At 50.7% G+C, this 25,872-nt stretch overlaps 4 protein-coding genes across 4 annotated transcripts in view; 1 reads left to right on the forward strand and 3 right to left on the reverse strand.

Annotated features, from left to right (window-relative positions):
- Nucleotides 1-212: 212 nt before the first annotated feature.
- Nucleotides 213-17,423, forward strand: LOC122388813 (glycerol-3-phosphate acyltransferase-like). The gene is made up of 12 exons (XM_043380211.1): nucleotides 213-418; nucleotides 3,104-3,265; nucleotides 4,045-4,212; nucleotides 4,613-4,742; nucleotides 7,235-7,438; nucleotides 11,963-12,114; nucleotides 12,409-12,697; nucleotides 14,953-15,081; nucleotides 15,312-15,434; nucleotides 15,869-16,044; nucleotides 16,377-16,537; nucleotides 17,024-17,423. Exons 2-12 carry the CDS (start codon nucleotides 3,104-3,106, stop codon nucleotides 17,169-17,171), a joined length of 1,842 nt encoding a protein of 613 aa, XP_043236146.1. The 5' UTR covers nucleotides 213-418; the 3' UTR covers nucleotides 17,172-17,423.
- Nucleotides 5,026-7,240, reverse strand: LOC122388815. The gene has a single exon (XM_043380213.1). The coding sequence runs from the start codon at nucleotides 6,176-6,178 to the stop codon at nucleotides 5,120-5,122; it is 1,059 nt and encodes a 352-aa protein (XP_043236148.1). The 5' UTR covers nucleotides 6,179-7,240; the 3' UTR covers nucleotides 5,026-5,119.
- On the reverse strand, nucleotides 8,657-11,781 carry LOC122388814. Its single transcript, XM_043380212.1, has 4 exons — nucleotides 11,370-11,781; nucleotides 10,455-10,955; nucleotides 9,936-10,109; nucleotides 8,657-9,590 (listed from the first exon to the last, which is right to left on the reverse strand). Exons 1-4 carry the CDS (start codon nucleotides 11,607-11,609, stop codon nucleotides 9,234-9,236), a joined length of 1,272 nt encoding a protein of 423 aa, XP_043236147.1. The 5' UTR covers nucleotides 11,610-11,781; the 3' UTR covers nucleotides 8,657-9,233.
- Nucleotides 17,424-24,446: 7,023 nt separating the features above from the next.
- The window catches only part of LOC122388816, a 142,360-nt gene continuing 140,934 nt past the window's right edge, over nucleotides 24,447-25,872 (reverse strand). The window contains exon 25 of the mRNA XM_043380214.1: nucleotides 24,447-25,382. Within this exon, the coding sequence (XP_043236149.1) occupies nucleotides 24,534-25,382 (849 nt within the window). The 3' untranslated portion in view covers nucleotides 24,447-24,533. The remainder of the gene's footprint in view (nucleotides 25,383-25,872) is intronic.

The following is a 25,872-nucleotide window of genomic DNA, read 5'->3' on the forward strand; positions in this document are numbered from 1 at the left end:
CATGTACCTTTTCAAATGGGATAGATACTTACATTTCCTGGCTGCGGCCAGTGGCCCAGAAAATGCACCGCTTCTTACGTCCCTGCCAGAGGCCAGTGATGGCCAAGTCAATCCTTTCGTCCAATGAAGGGATCCCTTCATGGAAAAATCGAGTGCCAAATAGATGGCAGCAATAGCATGTGTGGTTTGTGGTGCGGCTTTGACGAAATTAGCGCAGGCGGCCGGACGTGCCTAATCACAAAAATCAACACAGCAGGCCGGTGCTAGCAGACGCCGGACGTGAGATTGCGGCCGACTGATTCAGACACCGGCAAATAACCGACTCGAGAGAGTGTCGGCTGAAACGGCTCCAATGGAATAATTGTGGGTCTACTGCAGAGGAAGGTGGCCAGTTTCGTCAACATCTCCATCAAGCAAGGTGGGTTGGTACTGGGTTGGTACAGGATCAAAATCACAGCCTAAAATCGCTACGATTCAATAATCAAAGAGGGTTCCCATTGTGCCAATATTTGTTATATTATATTTATTTAATCTGGATGTTTCATATTTTTCCCTTTTTGATTATCGGTACACAAACACCATGACCACAACCCAAACCAGTCACCATAACACCATTCATGCATCAGTATCAGTATGGAACCACAGGGCGCAGGAACGGGTGATTTTTTGTAACTCTAACATTAATGCTGTAGACTTGGTAAGTGCAGTCAATCAGGACTCGTGTCCACATAAATGTTTGATGAAGACTTGACAAGTCTTAGCCTACTGTATTTTTCATGAACAGTGGTCGCTGGTCAGCGTGACTCTTCCTTCTTGTTTAGTCCTACCTAACGTTATTTTATTCTACAAAATGCTTGCAATTTCAACCTCATTTGACCTGAAAACTGAAAATGCTAGAATGTTCTTTCCATGATAGATGATATACTGCTCTTTTCATGATAGAATGCTCTCTCAATTCAGGCCATCCAGGGATACTCTTTAAATACTCTTTAAAATACTCTTATATTAAAGTTGATACTCTTTCTTTTGAGGAGTATCAACTTTAAAGCCACTATTTACTACTTCATAGCCAGGAATGGTGGACAAAGCATGGTTTGATGTAGGTAGCCCTGTTGCTCTCCAACCTTTCAATTTCAATATTCATTTGGCATAGTGTCCTTATTACTTATTAGCTCCTGTTCCACAGTATATATTGCATACAGATAAATATGACCTATTTACATGTGTACCTGCATGTAAAAATGTGATGCTGCATTGATAATCTTCCTGATCTCTTTTGTGACCTATTGAAAAGTGGCATATTTTTCCATTCAGGAGGTATGCTTGTCACTAAGTTTACATCTTATGGAGATTTTAGGATGTGCCAACTGTCATGTGGTACATTAGTGTACGGCTACCGCCTTGCCGGCTACCGCCACGGGCACGGACCCGGCGCCGGCGAGTGCCGCCGCGGTCGGCGACGCCTGACGGTGGCGTGATGTGACGTCACAGCCGCCAGCGGCGCGGCGGTGGGGTCGGCCGGCCCGCATCGTGGCCTTGGTCGTGTCGCATCAGTATGGGAAGGGGTGGCCAGGGGCGCCGTGGGGGAACGCGACCCTCTTCCACCGGACAGCTCATGGCCAGAATAAAAACGTGACAAAAAGGCTCCAGTGATGACTGACGAGTGACCTCTCTGGACTTTTCATGAGTTTTCTTGTTTACCGGCTTTTGGAAACTTCTTGGTTGTGATAAATAGTTGTGATTTTAAATGTTGTAGCGTGCCATCATCATGAGTAGGTAACGAATAAAACCAGGTAGGGGAAGGTTAGGTCGGTTAGGTCCCCAGTTCCCGCACCTTCCGAAACCCTCCCTCTTCCTGCATGACTTGCCCGTTAGTGTTCCCTGCACGACGCACCGGTGTTACATACCGCTCGGATTCGAGCGGGCCGCTGCTCGATGTATACATGATACAGGTTGCGGCTCGTTTTCGGTGAGAACTTTGGAAATTGGTGAATCTGTCCAGTGGCCCAGCTTACATGTTATTGGTGCTGCTGTGGTGGATATTTTATGCGTGTCTCCGGACTGCCAATTCCCATTCATAATGTTCCAATCACATTGTTTACGATCGAGTCTGGAATGCAGTGCGTAGGTAGATGCATTTGACCGGATGGGTAGGTCAAATTATGTAGCGGAAACGGTGCGAACACCGGGCAACTGAAGGAGAAAGGCCGCCCAGACCCCGGCGCTGTTCGGTGTCGTTTTTTTATGTCAGTAATGCTGCCGACTTTTCCATATATGGACCCCTCCGGGCATGTTTTGACCTGTCATTGCTGAACCGCACAGACCACGTATATTCGACCCGAGCTGAGAAGCGCCAGAAAGCTGGCACCCTGGTGGTGAAAACAACGACCGCACGGCGCCCCGGTTGGGCTGTCGCCGGACGTTGTTTATTGCTGTCAGGGCCGAGTGGCGAGCGCCCGAGATATAGTTGCGGTTATGAAACTACATAATCGCATCTGAATTACCGATCAGTAGCCTTCTTTTCTATTCTAATGGGCTGTTCAATCACACGAAATTGTGTCATGACCAAATATGAGGATGAGCGTGGATCCGAGTGATAATTGAGATCTCGGTGGATCTTGAAGCAAACTGCGTGATAGGAACGATCCCATTGGATCTCACGTAGAAACCATAGGTATCCCGGATATGATCACATTGGATTTGACGATAAACCACTGGCAGGGGCCTATGACACGATCGTGATTTTGATGTGATCGACAAGGATACGAAATTTGGACTGCAGGCCTCTAGAGTCGAGATAAGTCCCTATGAATACACGTTGCATGGCTTTCCATGTGTCAGGGTCCTCCGAGGTCATCCAAGGTCACCTGGGGTCAACTCTGATCTTACCCTTTTCAATAAAACATTGCCTTCATGATGTGAAGCGTCAAGCGGCCGTACCGTACAAGTGTGTTATTTTTGTATCACTTTTTAGTTTTTAATATTTTTTGCGTCCATTTTTTTCTGAGCTGCGTGGTTGTTAGCTGAAACAAACTGTTTGCCGATTACTGTAATTGAATTACAGCTGAAACCTGTAACGAGCCGTGTCATTTTTCGTTTACAGATGACGGAGGACATTCTGGCCAGCCGCCGGTCAAAAGGCGACCTCTGCTGGGTCCTCAAGTCCTGGAACCAGGACGCCGGAGATTTCTCTCCAAAACTACTGCCAATGTCGCTCTTAGACTGCGTCAAAAGTGATGCCGGAGTCGTGACAGCACTCGCTCAGGTATGGTTTTCCATATTATGGACTATGGATACTATGTCTTGCCCACTCATTTCCTGTTTTTCATCCCTCAGTTTCCGCTTTACTGCTTGTTTACAGTTACCTATTCCGCCTTTCGACATCGGGCTGTTCCGACTGGAGCACCTCATGATCGAGTTGGGACTTGGGAGCACAAACCATTTTAGGCATGACTTCGATCCCCAGATCTCCAACACCCATGGCTCATAATGACCTCATGATTCATTGACCATATGAACCCTTGAATTGTCTTACCCTGACAACTCGGTCGTAGAGGTGGATCTGAATAAGTCGCATGTCAGGGTGGCTCATTTCCTGTTTCCGGTGTTAAGAACGAATAACTCGGAACATAACTCCCACCCTTAGTGATCCGCCGGGTCCATTCACTGAAACAATGTTGGATTGCTGGTGTAGCGGAAGCCGGAAACGCCCGCCGAGTGATTGTGATTCCTTGTGACTGACGTGTACCAGGTCCAGGTGCGGTGTGTTTACTATCACCGGTCTGACGTTTAACGAGGAGCCGATTGTAGTCACAGTATATCACGCATCGTTCAAAGTGAGAACGAGTTGATAGGCCGAATAGGTTTTACGATACCGCTGCTGACGAAGATATATAAATACATACGTATCGAAAGCTCCATTGAACTAACGAACTCTGTCGGGAAAATTTTCTTTATTTCGAACTCCACAATATAATATGTCTTTACTTTGAGCTTAGTCTGACCAGCTGACCCGTTCTGACCGCCGACCCCCACCCCCGTCAGCTGCCGGCGGCCGAGCAGTGCCAAGCGCGGGACCAGATCGACGCCATATTCACCGAGATGCACCACAACTTCAGCGTCGGGTCGGTGCGCCGAGTCGGCTACTCGCTGGCCAAGATATTCAAACAGCTCTACGACAGAATTTGTGTGGAGCGGGCTGGCATCGAACAGGTAGGCGAGCGTGTATTCGCACCGGTTGAGAGCGGGGGCCGGTGTTAATCGTTAGCTTCTCCCGTATTGTTTTACGTCTTCCTCCCCTGCTCGATCTATCATTACCCCCTCTCCGGCTTGTGTCTTTTAGTGTCTTTTAGTATTTCTAGTGTGCTCGCTCATATGCTTTGGCACAGATCATCAACGTATTTTCTGCACCCTAAAACATTTTTTCATGACCAGCCGCCGAAGCTACGTCCCAAGTAACCGCAACTGGCTTCGAGCTCTGCCGCTGAGCCACAGACGCCGTGTCCAAACTGGTGTATGTGTGCTGTTTCCCAACTAAATATGTAGTGTCGTTCAGCTACAGGCGCCATGTCCCGACTGCATGTCTAATTACTCTGCATCCCTTTCTGTCAAGGTTCGCGCCCTGCCGGCCGGCATTCCCACTCTCTACCTGCCCACCCACCGGAGTTACGTGGACTTTCTGCTGGTCTCCTACATCTGCTTCCACTACGGGCTCCCGCTGCCCGTCATAGCCGCCGGAATGGGTGAGTGTCCGTAATACTCTTTGGAATGGGTGAGTGTTAGGTATAGCGGCCGAAATGAGTGTGTGCTGGTAATATCCGATGGAGTGAGTCATAGCCGTCAGTCATAGCCACGTCACCTTGTAGCCTCCAGAATTGGCGAGTGCTCCTCTCCAGTCTCAAACTCGCTGCCACCAAATTTATAAACGGAAACCTTACCTACTCGGCCACACGGACTCAGCTTTATTATAGGCATGAAACAGCTGGCAAATGCAGCATAAATCAAGATAACCATTTCATTGAACAAGCACCATAAACACGCACAAGTTCGGTGATACCACATCGGCGCCGATGTACCGACTCGGTCTGTCTGCCGGCTGCGGCAGGCGTGCTGTACTGGGTCAGTCCTCAGCCAGGTCTAGGTAGTTTCTGAGTGGCTGGGGCAGCGGCAGGTGGCGCAGACCGCCTGGCAGCCGTCCCAGCTCCGCCAGCCGGCGACGAAGCACACAGCGCGTCATATGACGCAGCGGCGGCACGCCAGCGTACTGCGCCAGCCCGCCCTCCTGCGCCACGACTGTGTAGTGCAGCGCAGCGCCGCGCCACTCGGTGCCCTCCTCTCCGAGTCCGCTGATCAGCCGGAGCGCGGTGGGTGGCGCGGCGCGCAGTAGGAGGCGCAGACACAGCACCACCTCAGAGCTGTACGGCCGACCGGTGAGCACGTGCGACTCTACCTCTGAGTTCAATCGGTGACAGAGGTGCTCCATCGGCGAGTGGCGCGAGTCGCTCCACAGCGGGGCGCCGAGCGGCAGGAAGGAGAGCCGGGCGCCGAGCCGCAGCAGCGCCAGCACGGCGTCCGGCCGACACTGCGCCACGGCCGCGTGCAGCGGCGGCAGCGACTCGTACGAGAGCAGCGGCAGGTCGATGGCGCGGTAGGAGCGGTCCCAGCCGCGCCGGCCGCACGGCAGCGTGTTGACGGTGATACGGAGGTCGGCGGCGACCGCGTGCCTCAGCAGGTACTCGGCGAACCTCAGACACTCGGCGCGGTCACTGAGATCAGCCTTAGAGCCGCTCACCAGGTAGGTGACGCAGGGACCGAATATGGCGCCGGCCAGCAGCCGCTCCAGAGTGCTCTCACAGCCGGCCACAGCGGTCAGCAGTCGGCAGACCAGCGGCGTGTCGTCCAGCCGCCAGCGGAACGCCACCAGCGCGGCCACGGCCAGCAGCTGATGGAAACCGCCCAGCCGACACACGCCGCCGTTGGCGCAGCGCGCCTGCTCGTGCCGCTCCAGCAGGGCGGCGGTGACGTCGGCGGCCGCCCGCTGCCGGTCGCCGCTGAGCTCGATGATGCGGTCGGCGGCGGCGGCCGCGCGGCGCCGCTCGGCGCGGTCCTGCAGTTTGGCCGTGCCGATCAGACGCAGCAGAGCCTGGCCGGGCAACAGCTGCTCGGTAGGCGAGGCCATGTCGCTGCCGGTGGTGTTGTCAGTCACAGCACTCCAGCTGGTGTCCACAGAGTGTCTCCAGAAACCCGCCGATCACAGCACTCGTGGCACTCAAATAATTGTCACGAGAAGCCCATCGATTGTAACACTCCACCTTTCATGAGGGCTGTCAGGAACTGCCGATCACAGCGCTCCCGACACTCACGAGGCCTGTCGGTATCCCTCCAGTTTATGCACTCCTGACACTCGATGATGCCTTCAGAAACTGATAGCTTGCAAACCTAGCTGGAAACCAAGAGATGCTCGTCCAGCTCGACTCGTGAGAATAGTTCGACTGCAGAAAATCAGCTGACCACGAGCTGTATCGGTCAGTTCTTCGTAGGGGTTTCCTAATCCGGAAACCTTACCGTTCTGAGCTGGGTCGCTCATCGATTGCACGTATACAACTTCACCAGGAGCCAATGGGGAGCGCATCCTATCACCCAGCCTGCCCTTCTCTTGCTCTCCCCTCTCGCTTTTTCACTCTCCATTTTTCTTTCACTCTTTTTTTTTATCCATGTCCTATAATTTTCTTTGCATTTCCTTTCTTCTTCTTTTTCTCACACTCTGCTCCTCTCCCCAAGAATCATCCATTCATGCTGCTTTTCTCTTTGCTATGTTTACTAACAGACACGTTTGTTACCGATGCTTATATTGCAGCCTGTTTATTTGCAATGGTTCAGTGCCCTGTCAATCCGACTGTTCGAATAGTTATTTGACAGAACCGTTTTGTCATATTTCCGCGCTACGTTGAGCTCTCAGTCCAAAATCTTATCGTTGAACAGGACTGGCAAGTGGCTGCGCAACAAGCTCTTTTTGTGCTTTACTCCCCGGAAACTTCCCATTCAACCGTTTGTATCAAATTTCTGAAGGGCTGTTTTTTCAATAATTATTCTCTATTGCATTTTATGCGTTGTTTGCGATATTGGATCATCCACCAGCATTTCGCCCACACACTGACCCCACGAGCGGCTGTTTCCGTTGACCGTTTCTCCTTGTTGGCCCTCCCTGACTCCCTGATCACTAACTGTCCCGCAGACTTCAAGTCGATGCTGTGCGTGGGCGACATCCTGCGCAGCTGCGGCGCCTTCTTCATCCGCCGCCGGCTGAACGGAGACCGTCTGTACGCGGCCGTGCTGCGTGCCTACGTCCAGGCACTGGCACTCAACAGCCCGCAGCCCTCAGAGTTCTTCATCGAGGGCACACGCAGCCGCAGCGGCAAACCGCTGCCGCCGCGCACAGGTCAGTTGTAACTCGTAAGCTAACTTTAAAACCCAGCTGCAAACCCTGCCGCTGCACGTAGGTAAGTCGTACCTCGTAATGTAAATTAAAACATCACAGAGGTCAGTGATTACGTATGTCACAGCCGCAGTGACAAAACCCCTGCCACCGCGCACAGGTCTGTCGTGCCCCCCCCCCCCCTCTCCTCAACGTCTGGTCAGCTGCACACAAGTCAATCGTATCTCTTTCTACGCTGATTCCATCCTCAATGGACAGCTGCGCTTGCGCCAGAGAACGCAGGTCAATCACACTACGAGAAACAAAATAAACCATTGTTTTCGATAATCAAACTTAAACCGACAGGGAGCAATGCTAGCCTCGATCATCGTGGAAAGCTGTATAGGAATGTTTATGTTATAAGAATGTTTACTACCAGTAAAACGCCTTTTGGGCGACCAACGGAGCGAGCGAGAGGATGGGCCTTGCACGTGCGAAATTGCGAGGGGGTACCTCCAACTAACTTGTGCACTGCACCCTACTAACCGGTCTTAAGCGATGTGCCAAATTTCAGCGCAATCGGCCTAGCCGTTCTCGAGATCTGGAAGCGGCACACTGCACGTGCGCACGTGCAAGCGGGGTCCAAACTGACATTTGCACGGCACCCTACTAACTGGTCCCCAACCGTGTACCAAATTTGAGCGCAATCGGCCCAACCGTTCTCGAGATCTGGGAGCGCCCCCTGCACGTGCGCACGTGCTGTAGCACCCCAACCTTAACACATGCAGATGAATTATCTGATGGAGACCTAACTGTGTACCGAGTTTCAATTCAATCGGCCCAACCGTTGTGCCGTTATTGAGGTTGCAATTTTGGGGGTTCTTAAAAAATGTCCAACTTTACCACGCGCCACGTGCGGTGGTTGGCAAGAACGCATGGTGGCCATCACACCACAGAACTTTTACGTCCAAGTGACATTCAGTAAAGAAGACCGCTTGTCAATCGGATGTCCCGGTCCTAAGATATTAGCTTTTGAAGAGCGTCCCCACGGCCGGCCGGCCGGCCGGCCGGCCGGCCGGCCGCTCATACTCAGGATTTTCCCTTAATTCAGTATGAGACTCCGCTCGCTTCGCTCGCTCCGTAACAACACAACAGTGCCTACATTCTGCACAAGTGAGACCCTGATCAGACGTATCAATTCAGTGATGCTGCAACTTTGTCATGGGCTCTCATCCAAACACATTCTTGAGGTTTTAGACTTTATTTGATAAGATACCCCTAGAAATGGAAGACTGGTGGTTTGATCATAGTCTTTTCGCTCATCAAATTGAATATCAATGGTCACGCATTTTGTCGGAGAGTATTAAATAACACTGGATTCCACATTGCTGGCTAACAAATGGTGCTATCTTTCCGGTTACATGCACCGTTTCCGAACTGTCGACATGTCAGAAGCTCAACAGGAACTCTTTTGTGAGGTGCGCGGTGTCCCTGTTAGACGAACACATCTGAAGATCATTATATCAGTACTCAGTAGTAGCTCAGCTGCAGATACCCCTGTCCGAGCCGGGCGTTCTACCGGCTGGAGAGACAGGTCAGTATATCAGTAGTAGCTCAGCTGCAGATACCCCTGTCCGGGTCGGGCGTTCTCCCGGCTAGAGAGACAGGTCAGTTTATCAGTAGTAGCTGAGCTGCAGATACCCCTGTCCGGGCCGGGCGTTCTCCCGGCTGGAGAGACAGGTCAGTATATCAGTAGTAGCTCAGCAGATACCCCTGTCCGGGCCGGGCGTTCTCCCGGCTGGAGAGACGGGTCAGTTTATCAGTAGTAGCTCAGCAGGTACCCCTGCTCGGGCCTGGCGTTCTCGCTGGTGGTCGGACAGGTGACGTTGAAGCAGCCCAGCTGACTGATGCTGTTCTGGGTGACGGCGCCCGCCGGATCGTCCGTCTGCTGACCGTGCTCATCCACACAGTAGCAGTAGAGGCCGCGGCACTGGTAGGCCCGGAACGCGCCGTTCTCACAGCACTGCGGCAGGTCGGTGCGCTGGCCGGCCATCTGCATGTGGTACGAGGAGCGCGCGCAGTTGCACGTGGTGTCGGCGGCGTCACTGCGCCGCGGTACCCGGTACCCCAGGTCGGTACCGTCCGGCGCCACGCAGTACCGCTCCGTACGCGTTTCCTGGGGAATGGGAGACGGCGTTAGCCCCGATGCCTCAGGGGAAGGTGCATCGTACCGCAGGCTTCTCTATGGGAGGTATAGTGGATTTTGAACTTAATGACGTCTTTTCACTCAATAAAATCCCGTTGCACTTGCAACTCAACAAACTCTACTCAACAGACATTTCCAGTTGCATGGATATGGGTTTTGGCTTCGTGATTCCACGTGGGATCTATTATTTTACATAATCCGACTGGAAACCAAAGATGATGATTGAGAATATACGATCTCCTTGGATCTCACAGCATACAATCAATTTCACTGCCATGCTGTCGTCTCCAATTGACATCTGCCGTCTCTACTAACCTGGACCTTGTCGAAGTACCCTCCGATGTCACAGCGCGGCGGGTCCAGGCCCAGTGGTGTGAACCCCTGCGCGGCCCACTCGGCCGTCTCGTTGGCCAGTCGCTCGGCCGCCAGCTCACAGGGCTTGAGGTAGTCGGACCGGTGCAGACTCGAGTTAAAGCACGGCAGCAGATCCTGGGAAGACAGGGCACGCGTAGGAGGGACATGGCTATCAGAGGCTTTGGTGGTTGATGTTATCAGACAGCCCACCTAGAGTGTATCATAGTTACGACACTAATGGCTCGACGTCGGTCAAAAAGTTTATCGGCCAACTTGCAAAATTCAGAAAAGAATCCAGCGAACCTTATTTGCTGCTAAACACAACGACCACTAATATAGTGAAGGACAGACAATTGTAGGGAGTCCAAATTCACTGGATCAACACTACCCCGAGGTGGCGGGATTGTGTTTCAAAAGGGGGAGGGGGAGTGGGGTTGCTAGTGATGGCATTTAGGAAAGTCTGCGTGCCCGCTAACTGACCAGGAAGTGCCGGTCGGCGATCACCGATAAAATTGTTCCGTTCGTCTTGTCCACGCAGAAACACGTCCTGTTGCTGCACTGCAGCGGGTCGAAGTTGCCGTTAGTGAGACAGTGCGGTCGCGGCTGGAGGCCCTCCACCGACAGCTCGCCTTGGTGGAGTCGCGAGCACAGACAGCCCATATCGCCGGCCTGAGTGGTACCACTCTCGCCGTACAGCCGCTCGCCGGTCTTACTGTAGCAGCTGGTGGTCAGACCGGGCATCGCCTGCGCCGCCCGATACGCCCCCTCTGAGTCGCACGCGGGGTCCAGCTGTCCCGGGTTGAGGATGGTCTTTTCGGCCTCGGCGAACGCCTGTCGCGCCGCGGCACACTCGGTGTCGGCTATGGCCGCGCAGTAGGCACCAGTGTCGTTCCGGGTGCACCTCAGGCCGGGCCCGCAGATCTGCGAGGGCAGCTGACCGATGTGGTACACGTTACTAGTGGCGCAGGCGTCTCCGGCCGCCTGGGTGAGGGAGAGGGAGAGAGAGAGAGAGCGAAGACCATTGTCAGCGAGAGCAACCACAGTTAGTGAAACACTGACCGCTTGAGATAGGATAGAGACCAACGTTAGCGAGAGCGATCACGAACAGTAATACCATAGCCGGTGGTACGAGATGTTTGTGACGTTCGGAAGCTTAGAAATATGTATAATAAAAGACATATTGACTTCAACATAGCATGTTTGGAGGCACGAATTACGACAGCGTCATCTGTCTCTTGAGTGGACTTCGAGTTCGATCAGTTGATATTGACCGTCAGCTACGCTGAGTCTTTCTGCTATCATCGGAATGGTTATTGCTTCGACTGTCAGATATGCTCGATCTACCACTACTATCTATTGGTTTGGACGGTCGGATCGCTCGGTCTCGCTACTCACCAGGTAGTCGATGCAGCTGTGGCAGCAGCCACACTGTGAGTACGGACTAACCACGCGCAGCTGGGAGGCACTGCACTCGTCACCCGGACACCCGTTGTCAGGATCATCACAGCACGGGGTGATCACCGGGTCACACACGTTGCCCGAACAGTTGAAATTCTCCCCGGTGGCAGCGACGGGTGGGGTTCGGGCGGCTAGAGTCGCCACGAGAAACACTCCTAGAGCGAGTGGCGGCGCCATGTCGGCGACTGGAGCTCCCTCCGGATGGTCAGACGGGAGCAGACAGCACTGCGATCACAGGCACGCAGACAGCGGTCCGCTAATACCCAGCCGTCTCTGTTCGCCACCGCGGCTGAGACAGTATCGGGCGCTATCGCAGGACGATCAGCTATCAGCGGCGCGATACCGGGTCGTAGCAAGCGGCGTTAACGTCATACCTCGGCCGAGGGATCTGCAGGTGAACCCGGCGGGGCCGAATTATCGATAGCTCTAATCTCATCAGAGATTCATTCATCCTGTTAGCTGATGACGCTCCAATCAGACACTCCAGTGCACTTTTTTGCTGACCTACGACGCCTGTTGGTGTGTTTCAGGTCTGTTGTCGGCTTATCTGGAACTGTTCCACACTGGCCGAATACCGGATTTACACATCGTACCAATATCCATCAGTTACGAGCGTGTTCTCGAAGAAAACCTGTATGCCTATGAGATGTTGGGCATCCCCAAACCACCAGAATCTACTGGGGTAAGTGATGTCGCGTTGCTTGGGGCTGGGTCGTGTTTGTAACTATTTTTATTCAAATAGTTGGCAGTTTAACAAGTCGACAAAATGAAGAGGTAGCGGAATTGATCTAACCTCAGCTAATGCTACCGGAAATCTGAGTTACTGGTTGTTTGCATTCTAACATCCTCACAAGTCGTCACGCCGCGGGACAGGCAAGGCGTCTAATCGATCGCGTATGATCAAAGCTAATGATTTTAGCCCAGTAGCTGGCCTCCATCTAACGCCGGCTGTTCTGCGTCTGTCTCCGCTCCCCAGCGCCTGGTGGCCGCCGTCAGCGTGCTCGCCGAGAACTACGGCGCCGTCCACGTCCGCCTGCTGGGCGTGCACTCCCTCCGCTCCGCCAGCGGTCCGGACCTCCGCAGCTGCCGGCTGGCCACCGAGGTGCTGCGGCACCAGCTGGCCGGCGCGCGGCTGCCCGCCAGCTGCCTGCTCATGGCCGCCCTGCAGCTGGCCGGCGGCCGGCAGCAGCTGCCCGAGCTGCTACAGCTGGCGGGGTTCGTGGGAAAGCAGCTGGCGGCGGCGCTGCCCCAGCTCAGCGTGGAAGGTCAGTGGTTAAAAACGCGGTGGGCTAGGCAACCTGTCGATTGTAGGTGACTTCCCGTCTCCTACCTGGTTCTGTATATATGTTACAGGGAGTATGCGATTTCAGTTAGTTTGCAACGACCCTAGGGTGGTTGTAACCTCCCTGAACGATCAGTTTGTTTGCAACGACCCTAGGGACGTTACAAAATAACTGCTCGTTCCGGGACGTTGTAACGAAACTAGGGTCGTTGCAACCTCCCTAGTTAGTATGCAACGAACCTAGGGTTGTTACAAAATAACTAGGGAGTTTAAGAATTCATCGAGTCTCGTTTCACAGGAGGGCCGTCAACAATCTTGACCAATGAAAATCTTGTTCAATCTAATCTACATAGTTCAGTCTAAAAGAAAAAGAGAACAAAATTTAAACATTCAGCTTAGGAGTATTTCACGACGGCCATCTAGTGCACATTTTGTGCAGATTAGGTGCACAGTTGGTGCAGTTTTGTGCAAATTAGATGGACATTCGCCAGGAAGCCCTTCGTAAAAACGGCCATTATCCGCTCGTTTCCAGTCTTTTTGTGATTATAAACGTTCAAACATGTGAAATGATGGTGGTCCCATGCATTATGGTGGGTGTCAAGGTCACGTGAAGGTCAGGTCAATGTCATTGACCTTTGATGACCTTAGTTTACTTTTTCTGGGTTCATATATTTTTAGGCTAGTTTTTGGTGCTGATTTCGAATTTAGCACCCATTTGAACATTAAAGAAGTAATTTTGGCGCCTTCGTACCATGTCACGAAGCTGCCAGTGATGATTGACACCTACTATGGACAGCTAGCAAGACACCTACTGGTTGACCTGACCTGACCTGACCCGACCTGGCCTAAAAACATCAAGACATCATCGGTGATCAAAGCTAATATGAAATTCGTGATCAGCGCCCCGAAAAAAAAACTCGTAACAACCTAACTCTCCAAAGTTTTAACAGGTCCCGATTTTCCCGACTTTTGAGTCACTGACCTGACCTGGAAGGTCAACCCATAACCTATCCCCGCCCTGTGCGTTTGCGGCTAGCAAAACACCAATAAGGGCGAGAGTTAACACCGCAGGACCTGGTTTTCTACATACGCGCCGGCCGGGGGGAGGTTTGGTACGACCCTCTCGTCGTTTTTCACCCCTGATGGAGTTAGAGCGTCGCGGAAAAAACGAGCGTGTGTGCCGTTAGGAGACACAGCAACTAGTACCCGAGTTTAAGGTCTCAGGTCAACCGGTGACCGTCAGGTCAAGTGACCCAAGACACGGGTTCGGTTTTTGATTAATAACTTCTTAAAAAACAGTCGCTGAGCGCGATTTTAGCATCAACGTGCTCGCCTTGCTTACGCACATCGAATGGTATACTTTTTGTTCGGGTGAGGTCAACTTGAGGTGTTGACCTCGGGTCAAGGTCAGGTCAAAGACCCCTAGGTCGCGAAATTGGAAGTCCGGAAACGCAATTTTATGTGCGCTAACATATATGGCAAATAATTTCGGTCTGCCATGGTCTCAGAAATCAGATCAAAGATCAAATGCCATTGGTTTCAGGATCATGAACTGTATAGGGAATGTGTAACCAGTAACGTAGATAAGTTCGAGGACACTCAAAGTTTCGTCACGATTGGCCGCTTTTAGCGCGAGATAATCGCGAAATAAAACGAGGGGTTTTATCCGACCCGCACCCCTAAAAGTGTGAGGGATAACCCGCAAACGGATAGCGACGGATATCCATCACACCTACCCCAGTAACTATATTTTCTACATGTAAGCATATGCTGGCGATATAATGCAGCCAAAATTATCACAGTTACGTGCTTTGTCCCGGGCACCACATATACTCCTTGGCTGAATGTTCAAATTTTGTTCTCCTTTTCTTTTATACTGAACTATGTAGATTGAACAAGATTTTCATTGGTCAAGATTGTTGACGGCCCTCCTGTGAAACAAGACTCGATGAATTCTTAAACTCCCTAGTTATTTTGTAACAACCCTAGGTTCGTTGCATACTAACTAGGGAGGTTGCAACGACCCTAGTTTCGTTACAACGTCCCGGAACGAGCAGTTATTTTGTAACGTCCCTAGGGTCGTTGCAAACAAACTGATCGTTCATGGAGGTTACATCCACCCTAGGGTCGTTGCAAACTAACTGAAATCGCATACTCCCTGTAACATATATTTTATTTGTCCATTGCCTTAAAATATCGACCTTCAGACCTCAATCTGTGCCACATCTGTGTTTTCAGACGTGACGGTGGACGCTGCGAGGCGGCTGTTTCACGTGCACCACAGTCTGCTCAGAGTGAGCGCCGGCCGGGTGGTGGAGCTCCAGTCGCCGGCCCGACCAGCCGCCAGGGCTCGACGACCAGCTGACGGTTAGTAATGACGGCACATGGGGAGGGGGGGAGGGTAAGATTGACCGGAAGCTCGCACTTGTGTTAGTATGAGTGTGGAATAGTGGGATGGTGACGCCGGTGGAAGGAAAGTATACTAACTACTGAGAAATGATAGGTCTGGTGTAAACATGAGTGTGCCGTGGGATGGTGAGACCAGTGTGACAGGTGCGAGTCTCTCGATGTTGATCGCTCCCCTCTGCCCACTACAGGACCGCGTCTGAAGGAGTCGACTCTGGCGGCCGTGGTGTCGCGCATTCAGCTGCAGTTCTACGTGAACCCGCTGCTGCCGCATATAGCGGCGGAGGCGCTCCGGGGACTCGCCCGCCAGTCAGGTGAGATATTCATATTTGTTACGCTATAACACCTGGTCTGTATACCGGTATACAAAAGTCTACGGTTACGCGAATACAAAATCTTTTCTAGCGTTCACTTGGAGCCGCCATTACAACGACTATCAGGACACGTCATTTGGCCAGTGTTTTTGGGTGTTTCTTTGTGCTAGATTTATGTCCACGTCCAGCGTTTCAGCACTCGGCAGTGCGCTGCTCCAGCAGGACGCTGCTTTTTTTTGCAACGTATGTACCTTTTTTGCGGCCTTTTGGGTGGTCAGTGGCCAGTGCAGTCGTGGGGCACAACACAACATAATTTCGCAGCGTGTGAGTCATGTGTTTCGGTCTTAGTAACGCTCGCTCCGTCGACAAGTCTGTCCTAGGCCCGCTGTATATTTCGGCTGTCACAATTTGTAACTCTGTTGTTCCACCGACAGGTCGGCCCGAGGCCCGCCGCACCCTATTCGAGCTTATGTCCGTCGAATTCCCCACGCTGGAGCGGTGGGACGCCGAACCAGAGTCTCCGTCAACAGACGCTAGATGGCAGGACGTGCAGGCTCGGCTGCTCCGACCATTCCTGGAGGCCTACAGGGCGACCATCGGCGCCCTCCTGGTCAGTGTTTGTTACCATTGTCCTACTTATCGCCAACGCAGGCAATGCCATCACTATAACGGTAGTCAATTATTTGTTTGTTTGATTAGATGTCATTTCGTCGCTGTACTTGCCTATCTTATCGCGTTAAGTAGCAGTGCCGCAGTTAAGTAGCAGATAAGCGATATTCTCGATCACCTGACGTCATGCTAATGGTTTTTCTTATACCCTGTGTCATCTGCACAGTCACAACTCACTACAACGTCACGACTCATGCTGTGCGATGGCCGACAGAGCAACTTACGTTTGCTACGTCCCTGTAGTCTCATGACGCGCCGTTTATCCTCCCCCAGGCTTCCCTGCCGTCTTCGGCGTCCCCGGCGGAGGTCCAGCTGTGGGCAGAACAGCACGTGGACGAACGCCGGCCGGCCGCCCACCTCTGCCTCTGCCGAGACGTGATCTCCAACTGCTGCTCGGCACTGGTTCGGCTGGGCGCCGGCACACGCGCAAATCGGTAAGCTGCAGCACATCTGTTGGTCATCTGGCGTCCCGAACTATAAGTGTATGTGTGGTTATCTGTGATGGAAGTCAATGCTATAGAGTGACGTCAGACGTGGTTTGTACTTTGTGTATGCAACATAGCCTTTTGCGAGATTTCGGAGATAAATATGGTTGAGTAACATGAGTATATTCTGAGCGACGCTAAAAGCTATGATGAAAAATGTCACTGATAACTAAAAAAATGAGTACCGTCTGTCTGTTCGTGGATCGTTTTCTTTGGCGAATCGATCTCGGGCACTGTTGTGAAGTGCAATGTGCACTGTAGCGGCATCTACCTGATCGAGGGGCGGCGCCTATCTGGCCGGGGGCGGCCTACGTGATCTAGGGATGCTGTTGGTGTCTGTTGACCGCTGTGTCCTTCTTGCATTAATTTGTCGCTTTGTTTGTTTCTTGCCGTTATACTGTTCCACTGTTAATCACTGATTGCTCGCCGTTTCAGGTCAGGGAACGGAGGAAACGGAGGTAACGGAGGCAACGGGGGAAACGGGGGCAACGGCTCTTCTACGGTGCAGTGGCGGCGGGAGCGACTGGAGGCGGTGGCAGCCCTGCTGGACGAGGCATGTCGGACGACAACCGCTCGGCTCTGACGGCCCAGACCAGCAGCGGCTCATAACACTGCAGCTAAGCGGCCGTATAGCCCCAGCACTTCAGTCAGGGACACTGCCTAACGTGGCGCGCACATTCTTCATTTTGTGTTTGCGAGGGGTATATGATAGTTCTGCGTACAGGGACCCGCAGTTGCTTCTGTACACACTAGTATTTCAGCGTATTCTTTGCCTGTGACACCGTTGGAGGCGAATTGGGAAATGATTGTGTGCTTATTAAAACCACCATCTGAAGGGCTTTAAACTGATGTGCTGCTCTCCTAATTCAGTGAACTTTTTATGGCTATATCAGCAAAACATTGTTTTCAGCGCTTTTTCCTGCCCCATTCCTTCTGAAACCTGGAACCGCTTATTCCATTTACTCCTGCCATCTGACGATGGTCGTGCTGACTACTAGTTCCGGCGCTAGTTACTGCTCCAGTTTTGCACCCGGCACAAACTCAGGCGGCACCGGGCCGTGGCTCGACCATGGGGAGGGTCGGACCGAGCCGACTGCCTGGGGCGCGGTTAGATCGGACGCCCTGCTGGGGAAGGGGACGGGAGTGAGGGGGAGTGGAGGAGGTGGTCACGTGGTCCGTCCAAGCTCGCAGACGACCTGTCCTGCGCCCAGCCATGTTCCGTGATCCAAAATGGCACGAGAGCTGTGGAATGCCTGGAGGAGACGCTTCGAAAGCGAACTTCAGCAGCACTAATTTACCATATTCTGTGGAGATAAATTAATATTATCTTAATGCAGAAAAATTGTATGCCCAAGCTGTATAAGCTGTATCTTTTTAAAAATTGTAAATAGAATTATTTTAGGGACTTATAGGTTTCGTATACACAGTGAATTGTGTTACAATAAGCCGTTTCGCTGTTATGGTTACTAACTGAAGAGTTATCCTTTTTTCTCACAGGGAATGACAATACAATAACAATACGAATAAAACCAGACGTTTCGCACAAAAAAGTGCCTCCGTCAGTGGCAAGAAATAAGTAATTAGGCATACATGTTTTCTTTCGATAACATCGATGAAGTAGTTATCTTTTTTTAAGATATATTTTGAGCAGTTTTTTAAACACATCATGGAAGCTTATAAACATTTGTGTATTTTATCGGCAACCCGGCTGGCCAGACCGAGACGGTGCCGCATTTAGTTCTCATCGATGTTAAACCTATACACTCATTTTTCTCCACTGACGTTGTTGTCCGAAACGTTTGGTTTTATTCGTATTGTTTTTATATTGTCATTGTCCGTGAGAAAAACATGATCATATGGACTGGTCTCAGTTCATATAGAAATTGTTGCACATTCGTCAACACAGATAAAATGAATATTAGCCCTCACCACACATAGAAGTAGAGGTAAGTAGACCGCGCCCGCTGTTTTACACCAATAAATCGCGGCAAAGCGAAGGATTGCGACGATTCTTTGGTGCCCTGGAGTTAATCAATTTTACAACTTCCCGGAAAATTAACCCTCGCCCGCACATGGGGGGGGGGGGTGGTTGCCACCCCCCCCCCCCCCAGGCAGTCTTTCTGCTCTGCACTCAACATTTTTAGAGCTAGAAGGCTGATTTTTCGTATAGCTGCTCGTCTATCCTTTCTTGATGTCCACTGAAAATTTCAAGTTTCTGTGATTTTTGGTTTCGGAGATATGACCTTGTTTTTCAGGTCATGTCATGACCCAAATGGCCAATTCTCAACATCTTGCGTTTGCCATGGGCCTTGTGAGCTTTTGACACCCTGATTTCGGCCTTTTTTGCCAGTCTTACCTCCCACCTATCATGGAACATGTTGTTCGACGATGTACAGGGGTCAAGGTCAGGGTCAAGGTCAACCTAGGTCATCTAAGATAATTGCGTTTTAGGCAAGCTGAATTTACTTTTTGTGAAGTTTTTTGACTGCATTTTTGGTAAAAGCTTCTCAGATCATGATTTCATGTGATATGGACCCAAAAACAATCGGTGCACACATCAGTATACACACAGACACACACAGACATACAAACACATATAACTGACCTTGACCTAACTTGACCTGAAATGACCTCAGCAGCAAAATTCTGGTCGGATAGTGTGACAAAGAGGTTCTAGCTGGCTTGGCACCAGAAAACAGCATCGTCATCGGTATTTGATAAGCAGCGCACTTGATATCCAACGGTGACCCAAAACAGCAACATTTTTTAGTTTGACCTGACCTGGAAGGTCAATGACTGACCTGAGAAGGTAAAACTGGGTATCATTGGATTCGTCTCTTCCCAAAGAATCTTTTTGGTCTTTACTGCTAAGCTCTATCTCCAACAGGAACGAAATGGCGCGGGGGGGTGGCAACCACCCCCCCCCATGTGCGTTCTAGGATGGGAAAATGGCATGTGCGGGCGAGGGTTAAATAGCCCTTATCATTTTTGCATCTTGTCTGAGAATTTTAAATCCCTGAACCAAATTACCTTTAACCTGTGATTATTTTTCTCAAGATCATGTCAGGCCAGAATAACAATTGAAAGTCAGCGCACATCTTCTGTGTGTTTCCATAGTCGTTTCGTGATTAGCAACGTGACAACATGTGAAATATACTATCTAATGTTAGTCTCATTAATTGTTGTGGGTGCCAAGGTCACGTGAAACTCAGGTTAAGGGCATTTACTTGAAATGATCTCGGTTAACTTCCTTAAATTTACACCTTTTTACTGTGGTTTTTAGGAAGTGTTGGTTTGAAATTTAGCACCCATTTTAGCATTTGAAAACTAGGCATACTTAGGTATCAGTTATAGTGCCTATGCAATATGCTGCAAGGCTGTAAGTGCTGGTTAACATTCTATATAGCCGGCAGAACGCCTAATGGGTGATCTGGCGTGACCCGTCCTACCCCAAATGCTTTGATACATCATTTTTGATCAAAGCAAGTGCAAATTCGGAGTCAGAAGCAAGCCAAGTCCCAGCAAACTTCACTTGTAGAAATTCTAGCAGGACCCAAGTTTCCGTGCTTTTGGGTTATTAACCTGATCTGGGAGGTCAACCAGTGACCTAGGATCTCAGCATTGACCAGGACATAAAAATAATTGGCTTTTTCTCGTCAGCGATGACCAGGGCCCTCAAATCATCGGATTTCTCTCGTCACGAGCAGCACGCTCTTTTTTATTTTTCAGCGAAGCTCTGGCTCTTTTTATCAAGGGCCGAATGGCTGAGGGTTTCTACGCCCCTCCGCTACATGTAAGACGCTGAAAAGAAATGCCTAAATAGGTGAGGGTTAAATATCGATTGCTTTTTAAGTGCCGAAGCCCGAAACACTTTAATTTACTTCGATAGCAGTTTTTAAGACCAACGAGCTCGAATAATATAACTTCTTGAACAATGTAAGCACCACATAAAATGAATCGTGAGAGAAGCGGCTCAAGATTAAGGAACTATGAGACACTTAATAAAAACGGCATAGATTAGAAACTGCACCTAACTTGCACTGGTTTTTAAACCTTTTCGTTGCAGACTGGTAGATTAAATTTTAGGATTGATTTCAGCTGATGCTCAAATGAAGCTATTCATTCGTTCATTCATGCGACCATCCAATTCCATTCATAAAAGAAGCCAGTGACAAAATTGTTCATTTTAGATAAGTGTGAAATACAAACTGAATAAAAGTTTAATGATACGGCAAATTTGACAGCTTTTATAATGAACAGACAAATAGCTTTAACGAATCAAGGTTGCGAGCCCCAAATAGGGGAGAGTGAGGTATAGATGAGCCAAGGGGCAAGTTTAGCCACCCCATGTTTCTCAGCTCCTATGGCGCTGATTGACTTGAGCTTCCATGTGCCGTTCGCTTACGATGCTGCAGTCTTTCACGTGAGACGGCAACGTTCTCACGCTCAGCACCCGGTAACATGTGGTATCGCCCCTGATAACTAAGACATGTTTTGCCTTTAAAATGAGATGGTTGTTATCTGCGGTGCATGGTTATTTTCCTTAGCGGGTGTCATTAATCGAAAATGGCCACGGGTGGGGCAAGATGAGCCATTTTCACCTGGGGGAAGGTGAGCCGGATAAGCCATTGTTGTCTCCGCTGTCGAAAACCAAACTGAGCTGCGCTTGTTTCTGCTGAATAAAAATGGTAGGAAATTGTTTTCCTTTGTTGATTACACAAGTTGTAAGTGATTTGCAGATTATCTGAAGGATAAAATGATTTCTTCCGTGATAGAAAACTTGACGAGTTATTGGAAGGCTTAAAACAGTCACTTTTTGATGGAGGAAAAAAATTGCCATAAGTATGTATGCCATGGAGTAAATAAAAGAGCCCACTCTTCGCCGCGCCCGGGAAAAGAAGAGATTCGCTTTTTCCATCCATGCTAAACTTTCCCCACGACGTGTCTCAACTTACCCCGCCCATGGGGTAAGATGAGCAACGTGCAAGATGATTTTTGACGTAGCCTTTCAGTACAAAAATAAGCGGTATGAAACATTTCTGGCCACCATGACATGCGCAATGACCACTCTGTCCGTCCAACCCGTAAACGCAGAAAAATGATCAGTAAGTTAGCCTGTAGCTTACGAAAAACAAAAGCGGCTCAACTTACCTCATTCTTCCCTACGTTACACAATTGAGGGCATTTTTTAGGCCATCACAGTATTTGTCAACAATTTTTGTTTGGGAGGCTGGGGAGGGTGGTTACTGGCTCATAAACTGTCCCCCCCCCCCCCAAATAAAAGAAAACGAAACCGATCATCCGCGAAAACAACTATTGAGCTCGAACCAAGGTGACGAATCGATTTATAGGTATGCAGGATGACTAACGATGCCACTTTTTGACTTCTTGTGTCAAATAAATTCCATCATCTGGATAGCACGTCAACACTCTATTTGACATTTTACAACAAACGTATACTACACCTTTTTGCACTCAAAATAGGCATCTTTTCATTCAATTTCGGCGAATTGCATTCAATTTCAGCGATCTCTCTATTCGAAGCAAATGAGAGATCGCTAAAATTGAATGCAATTCGCCGAAATTGAATGAAAAGATGCCTATTTTGAGTGCAAAAAGGTGTATTTGGCGCGACTAGCCTCATAAATGCTCTGAAGCTAAAACCGTTTCTTCGCAATTAACTTGGACCACGTCATCCCAGCTTATGCACGACAAAAATAAAATAATGCTTCAGGATCACTGGCCTGAATTCGAATGCTTAAAGTTTACTCAAAACCGGTGTGGCTGAGGCACTCTTCGCTACATCTCGTGACGGCCACCATTGTGTTGCATTTTTCGGTAAGCTATAAGTTAATAAGGAAAGGATTGGTGAGTGGGTTGAAAATAGCCCCCCCCCTCCACCCCCCCCCCTCCTTCTTCTGGAAACATAAATAATCGAAAGATCTGGCGATGGTTTATCCACCTCCTCTGCCGCCGCGCTGCGAGGCCTCGATTCGTTCGGTATGTGGCTTCCTGAGCGGTCCTCCCCGGAGGCAAGGTGAAAGGTCATGGCCTGTATCAGAAATTTATACGTTGCTGAATATGTTTTGTAGTTCTTCCAAGGCCTTGGACACCGTTTTGTTATATCGGATAAACATTGCACTTTCTTGTCAATCAATACATTTAAAGAAAACTTGATCATAATCTTATACTGCGGCAATTGTAGTTCTGCTTACGGTTGCCTCTTTATGATACGGGCCACCACCACCTCCACTGCGCTGGAGCTCAGGCGTTCTACCCCTCCCCGCTACGGACCGGCCCTCGGGCAAGGTGTGTTAGTACTGAGCGCAAACCTGTAGTAGTCACGTGACTTTCATTCACGTAGCGGGAACGGAAGCTATAGGCGATACCAAGGACGGGCTCTGGGGAGGCAACCGGCGCGGAAAAATAGCACGATTGTAGTTTTGGAAGAATATCTGTTGCGGTAAGAGGAATTATACAAAACATACGTGCTAGGAGAAAACATGTGTTCTTCCTCCATACTTTGCGCTACATTTCCTTTCTCCAATGGCCAGCACTTAGCAAATAATAGCGCAATTCTAAATTGGTAATATATGTGTACAGTAGCAACTGCGGGTCCCTGTACCAGTATGCAGAGGCTTATGCGAGGGGCTTTAGGGAAGGGTTGTGACGCAAGTTTGTGAGGGATGAAAAAGGCATCAGCAGTCCAAAAGACTCTGGGAGATCGGCATGGGAGTTGTCTTAGTCAGTGTCGGCATGAGAAACTTGAGTGGCATTTACACTCAATAGTCAAAAGTCTTTTGGAGAGTTGCTGGGGAGTTGTGTTAGTCATTGTAAGTCTGCGAGAGACTATAGAAGCATCAACAGTCAAAAGACTCTGGGAGACTCATGGCTGAAGAGTTGTCTTAGTCAGTGTTAGTCTACGAGAGACTATAGAACCGTCAACTGTCAAAAGACTCGGGAGACTGGCTGAAAGTTCTCTTAGTGATAATCTGCGAGCGACTATAGATGCGTTAAAAGTCAAGAGGCTCGGGGAGGTTGCCCAGGACTGTTGTCCTGGGCGATTGTTAGTCAGTGTGTGACCTTACTAGTCTGTCTGCCATTGTGACGCTCCAGAGTAATTCCGGGCTAGTCAGCCATCTGTGATTTATCGCCCGAACAGAGTAAAACCCACTGTCTTACCCCATAGACACAGCCCTGCATGCGATTTGGAGTGCATACCGCCAACTTGACATGGGCAATGGGGAAGTTGTATCTGGATTACCGGGCGGTTTTAAATGTGAGGCACATGATTTCATGTGGGAATTCGCGCAGCAAACGAATCACAATTATTTAATATTTAAACTAGGGCATTTTCACTCTTACATTCAAGTGTGTGAAATATTGTTCAGATTTTCGTTTGTTAGATCTGCTTTTTCTACTTTTTTCGCTTGGTGTTTAGTTTTCTATCTTTTCTTTTCGACACATTTTTATGAACGGTTTATCCTTTATATGGGTTTTTCCCGCGTTTTTGATGGATCACTCGTGGCTATTTATTTGGATGCATTTTGTGTGTGCGATCATGGGCACCTACCTATTGCAAATACATTCTGTATTATATATTTAGTTTGTGAATTTTTACCTTACTCCCTCTTCTATCTTATTCTATGCCAGAACTACGCAAAGAATAGTGAGACAACGTCGAATCATCGTCAAAATAGTTGGATGTGTCTAATAGGTCAGCCAAGACAGAGGAACACCGAGCAATAATAGGTATCGCCATTTTGCTAAGTCACAGTCGTTGATCACTCGGCGGTCTGCACGGCTGTCGTTCACAAACTGTCCAAAGTCTGACGAGTTATATTCATAAAACAACGCACATACATGAATATATATGTAACAACAATGATAAGAGCGGAGATATGCGATCGATCGGCGGCCGCGCGCCGGTGGCGCCTCTGGCGGCTCACGGAGTAAACACCCGCAGCGTGCGCATCAGCGCCGTCAGAACGGCCGCCAGCTGAGTGGCCTGTTTCATGAGAGCGGCCATGCTGGGGTGGTGCAGCGGCCGGCCACCGGCCTCGGCCGCCGCCTGAACGGTCAGCAGGTAGGCGTCACAGACGGCCCGCACCTTCAGCACTAGGTTCTGGGTCTGGAGCGGCGCCGTGGTGTGGCTGGCCGCCAGCTGAGTGACGGCCGTGGCCCGCTCCATCAGACCCATACAGGCGTGCAGACAGTCCACCAGCCGGTCGGCGCTCTCCGTGGCACCCTTCACAAACAGCTTGCTGGCCGTGACAAACTGGCGCGCTTCATTAGTGAGTTCATCGCGCGCCAACTGAAATTTGGCCTCGTTCATGCCCTCAGGGCCTCCGGCCTGGTGCGCCAGCGCGCACGCGCTGGCGATCTCGTCCAGTCGGTGGGACATGACGCCCAGCCGGTCACACGCCTGAAAAAACACTGTTCGGTCCTCCTCGTCACCCTCGACACTGGTCTCTAGCGAGTCCTCCTCAAAGCTCGAGTCCGCCGGCCGGCCGCGAGGCGGCAGGCGCGGCGAGCTCGTCTCCAGCGGCGGCTCGGGCGGCGGCGGGGGCGGCTCGGCGGCGGCCGGCCGGGGCGGCGGCGGCAGCGGCAGCCGGCGCGGCGACCGGTCGGGCGGCGGCGGCGGCGGCGGTTTTCGGCCGCCCGGGGAATTGTGGGGCGGCGGCGGCGCGGCCGGCCGGCCGACAACCCGCTGCGGGGAGGTGGGACCGGTCTGCCGCCGCACGCGGGACGGCAGCGCCGGAGGGAACTCGGCCGCCGTCGGCCCGGTCGACTCCTGAAACACGAGTAACGTTTGTCACCTGAGTGTCACCAATCATCCACTGCAGCGAACAGTCTAAACATCACACTTGCCAAAAACCGATTAGGGCTGCCTCTGAGCACCAGTTTCCAACAAGAACACCAAATAATTTTGCTTTTGATCGCACATGTAAGTATTTAGCAACAGAAACTGAATCAACTCGTCAGGCCCACACATCGACTCTAAGGAATTGACGTGGTGACCTGACCGCGTTACCTAGCGATTGGGGCGACAGAGGTACTCTGTTAGCGATTGGGGCGACAGAGGTACTGACCTGTTGACCTGACCGGGTGACCACGGGCGGTTTGGGCGGCAGATATACTGACCTGTTGACCTGACCGGGTGACCACGGGCGGTTTGGGCGGCAGATGACTGGGCACTAGATACTAACCTGTTGACCTGACCGGGTGACCACGGGTGGTTTGGGCGGCAGATGACTGGGCACTAGATACTGACCTGTTGACCT

This window comes from Amphibalanus amphitrite, unplaced genomic scaffold (assembly GCF_019059575.1).
Source record: "Amphibalanus amphitrite isolate SeventyFive unplaced genomic scaffold, NRLGWU_Aamphi_draft 000336F_arrow, whole genome shotgun sequence".
Classification (NCBI taxonomy): Eukaryota; Metazoa; Arthropoda; class Thecostraca; order Balanomorpha; family Balanidae; genus Amphibalanus; species Amphibalanus amphitrite.

Bases quoted from the DNA above. Each gene is read 5' to 3' on its own strand.
- LOC122388815 (XM_043380213.1), bottom strand. From the start codon at position 6,178: ATGGCCTCGCCTACCGAGCAGCTGTTGCCCGGCCAGGCTCTGCTGCGT.
- LOC122388814 (XM_043380212.1), bottom strand. From the start codon at position 11,609: ATGGCGCCGCCACTCGCTCTAGGAGTGTTTCTCGTGGCGACTCTAGCC. The intron at 10,956-11,369 runs GTGAGTAGCGAG...TCCCTCACCCAG, and splicing joins ACAGCTGCATCGACTACCTG to GCGGCCGGAGACGCCTGCGC. The intron at 10,110-10,454 runs GTCAGTTAGCGG...CTGTCTTCCCAG, and splicing joins TCGCCGACCGGCACTTCCTG to GATCTGCTGCCGTGCTTTAA.
- LOC122388813 (XM_043380211.1), top strand. From the start codon at position 3,104: ATGACGGAGGACATTCTGGCCAGCCGCCGGTCAAAAGGCGACCTCTGC. The intron at 7,439-11,962 runs GTCAGTTGTAAC...GGTGTGTTTCAG, and splicing joins ACCGCTGCCGCCGCGCACAG to GTCTGTTGTCGGCTTATCTG. The intron at 15,435-15,868 runs GTGAGATATTCA...TTCCACCGACAG, and splicing joins GGGACTCGCCCGCCAGTCAG to GTCGGCCCGAGGCCCGCCGC.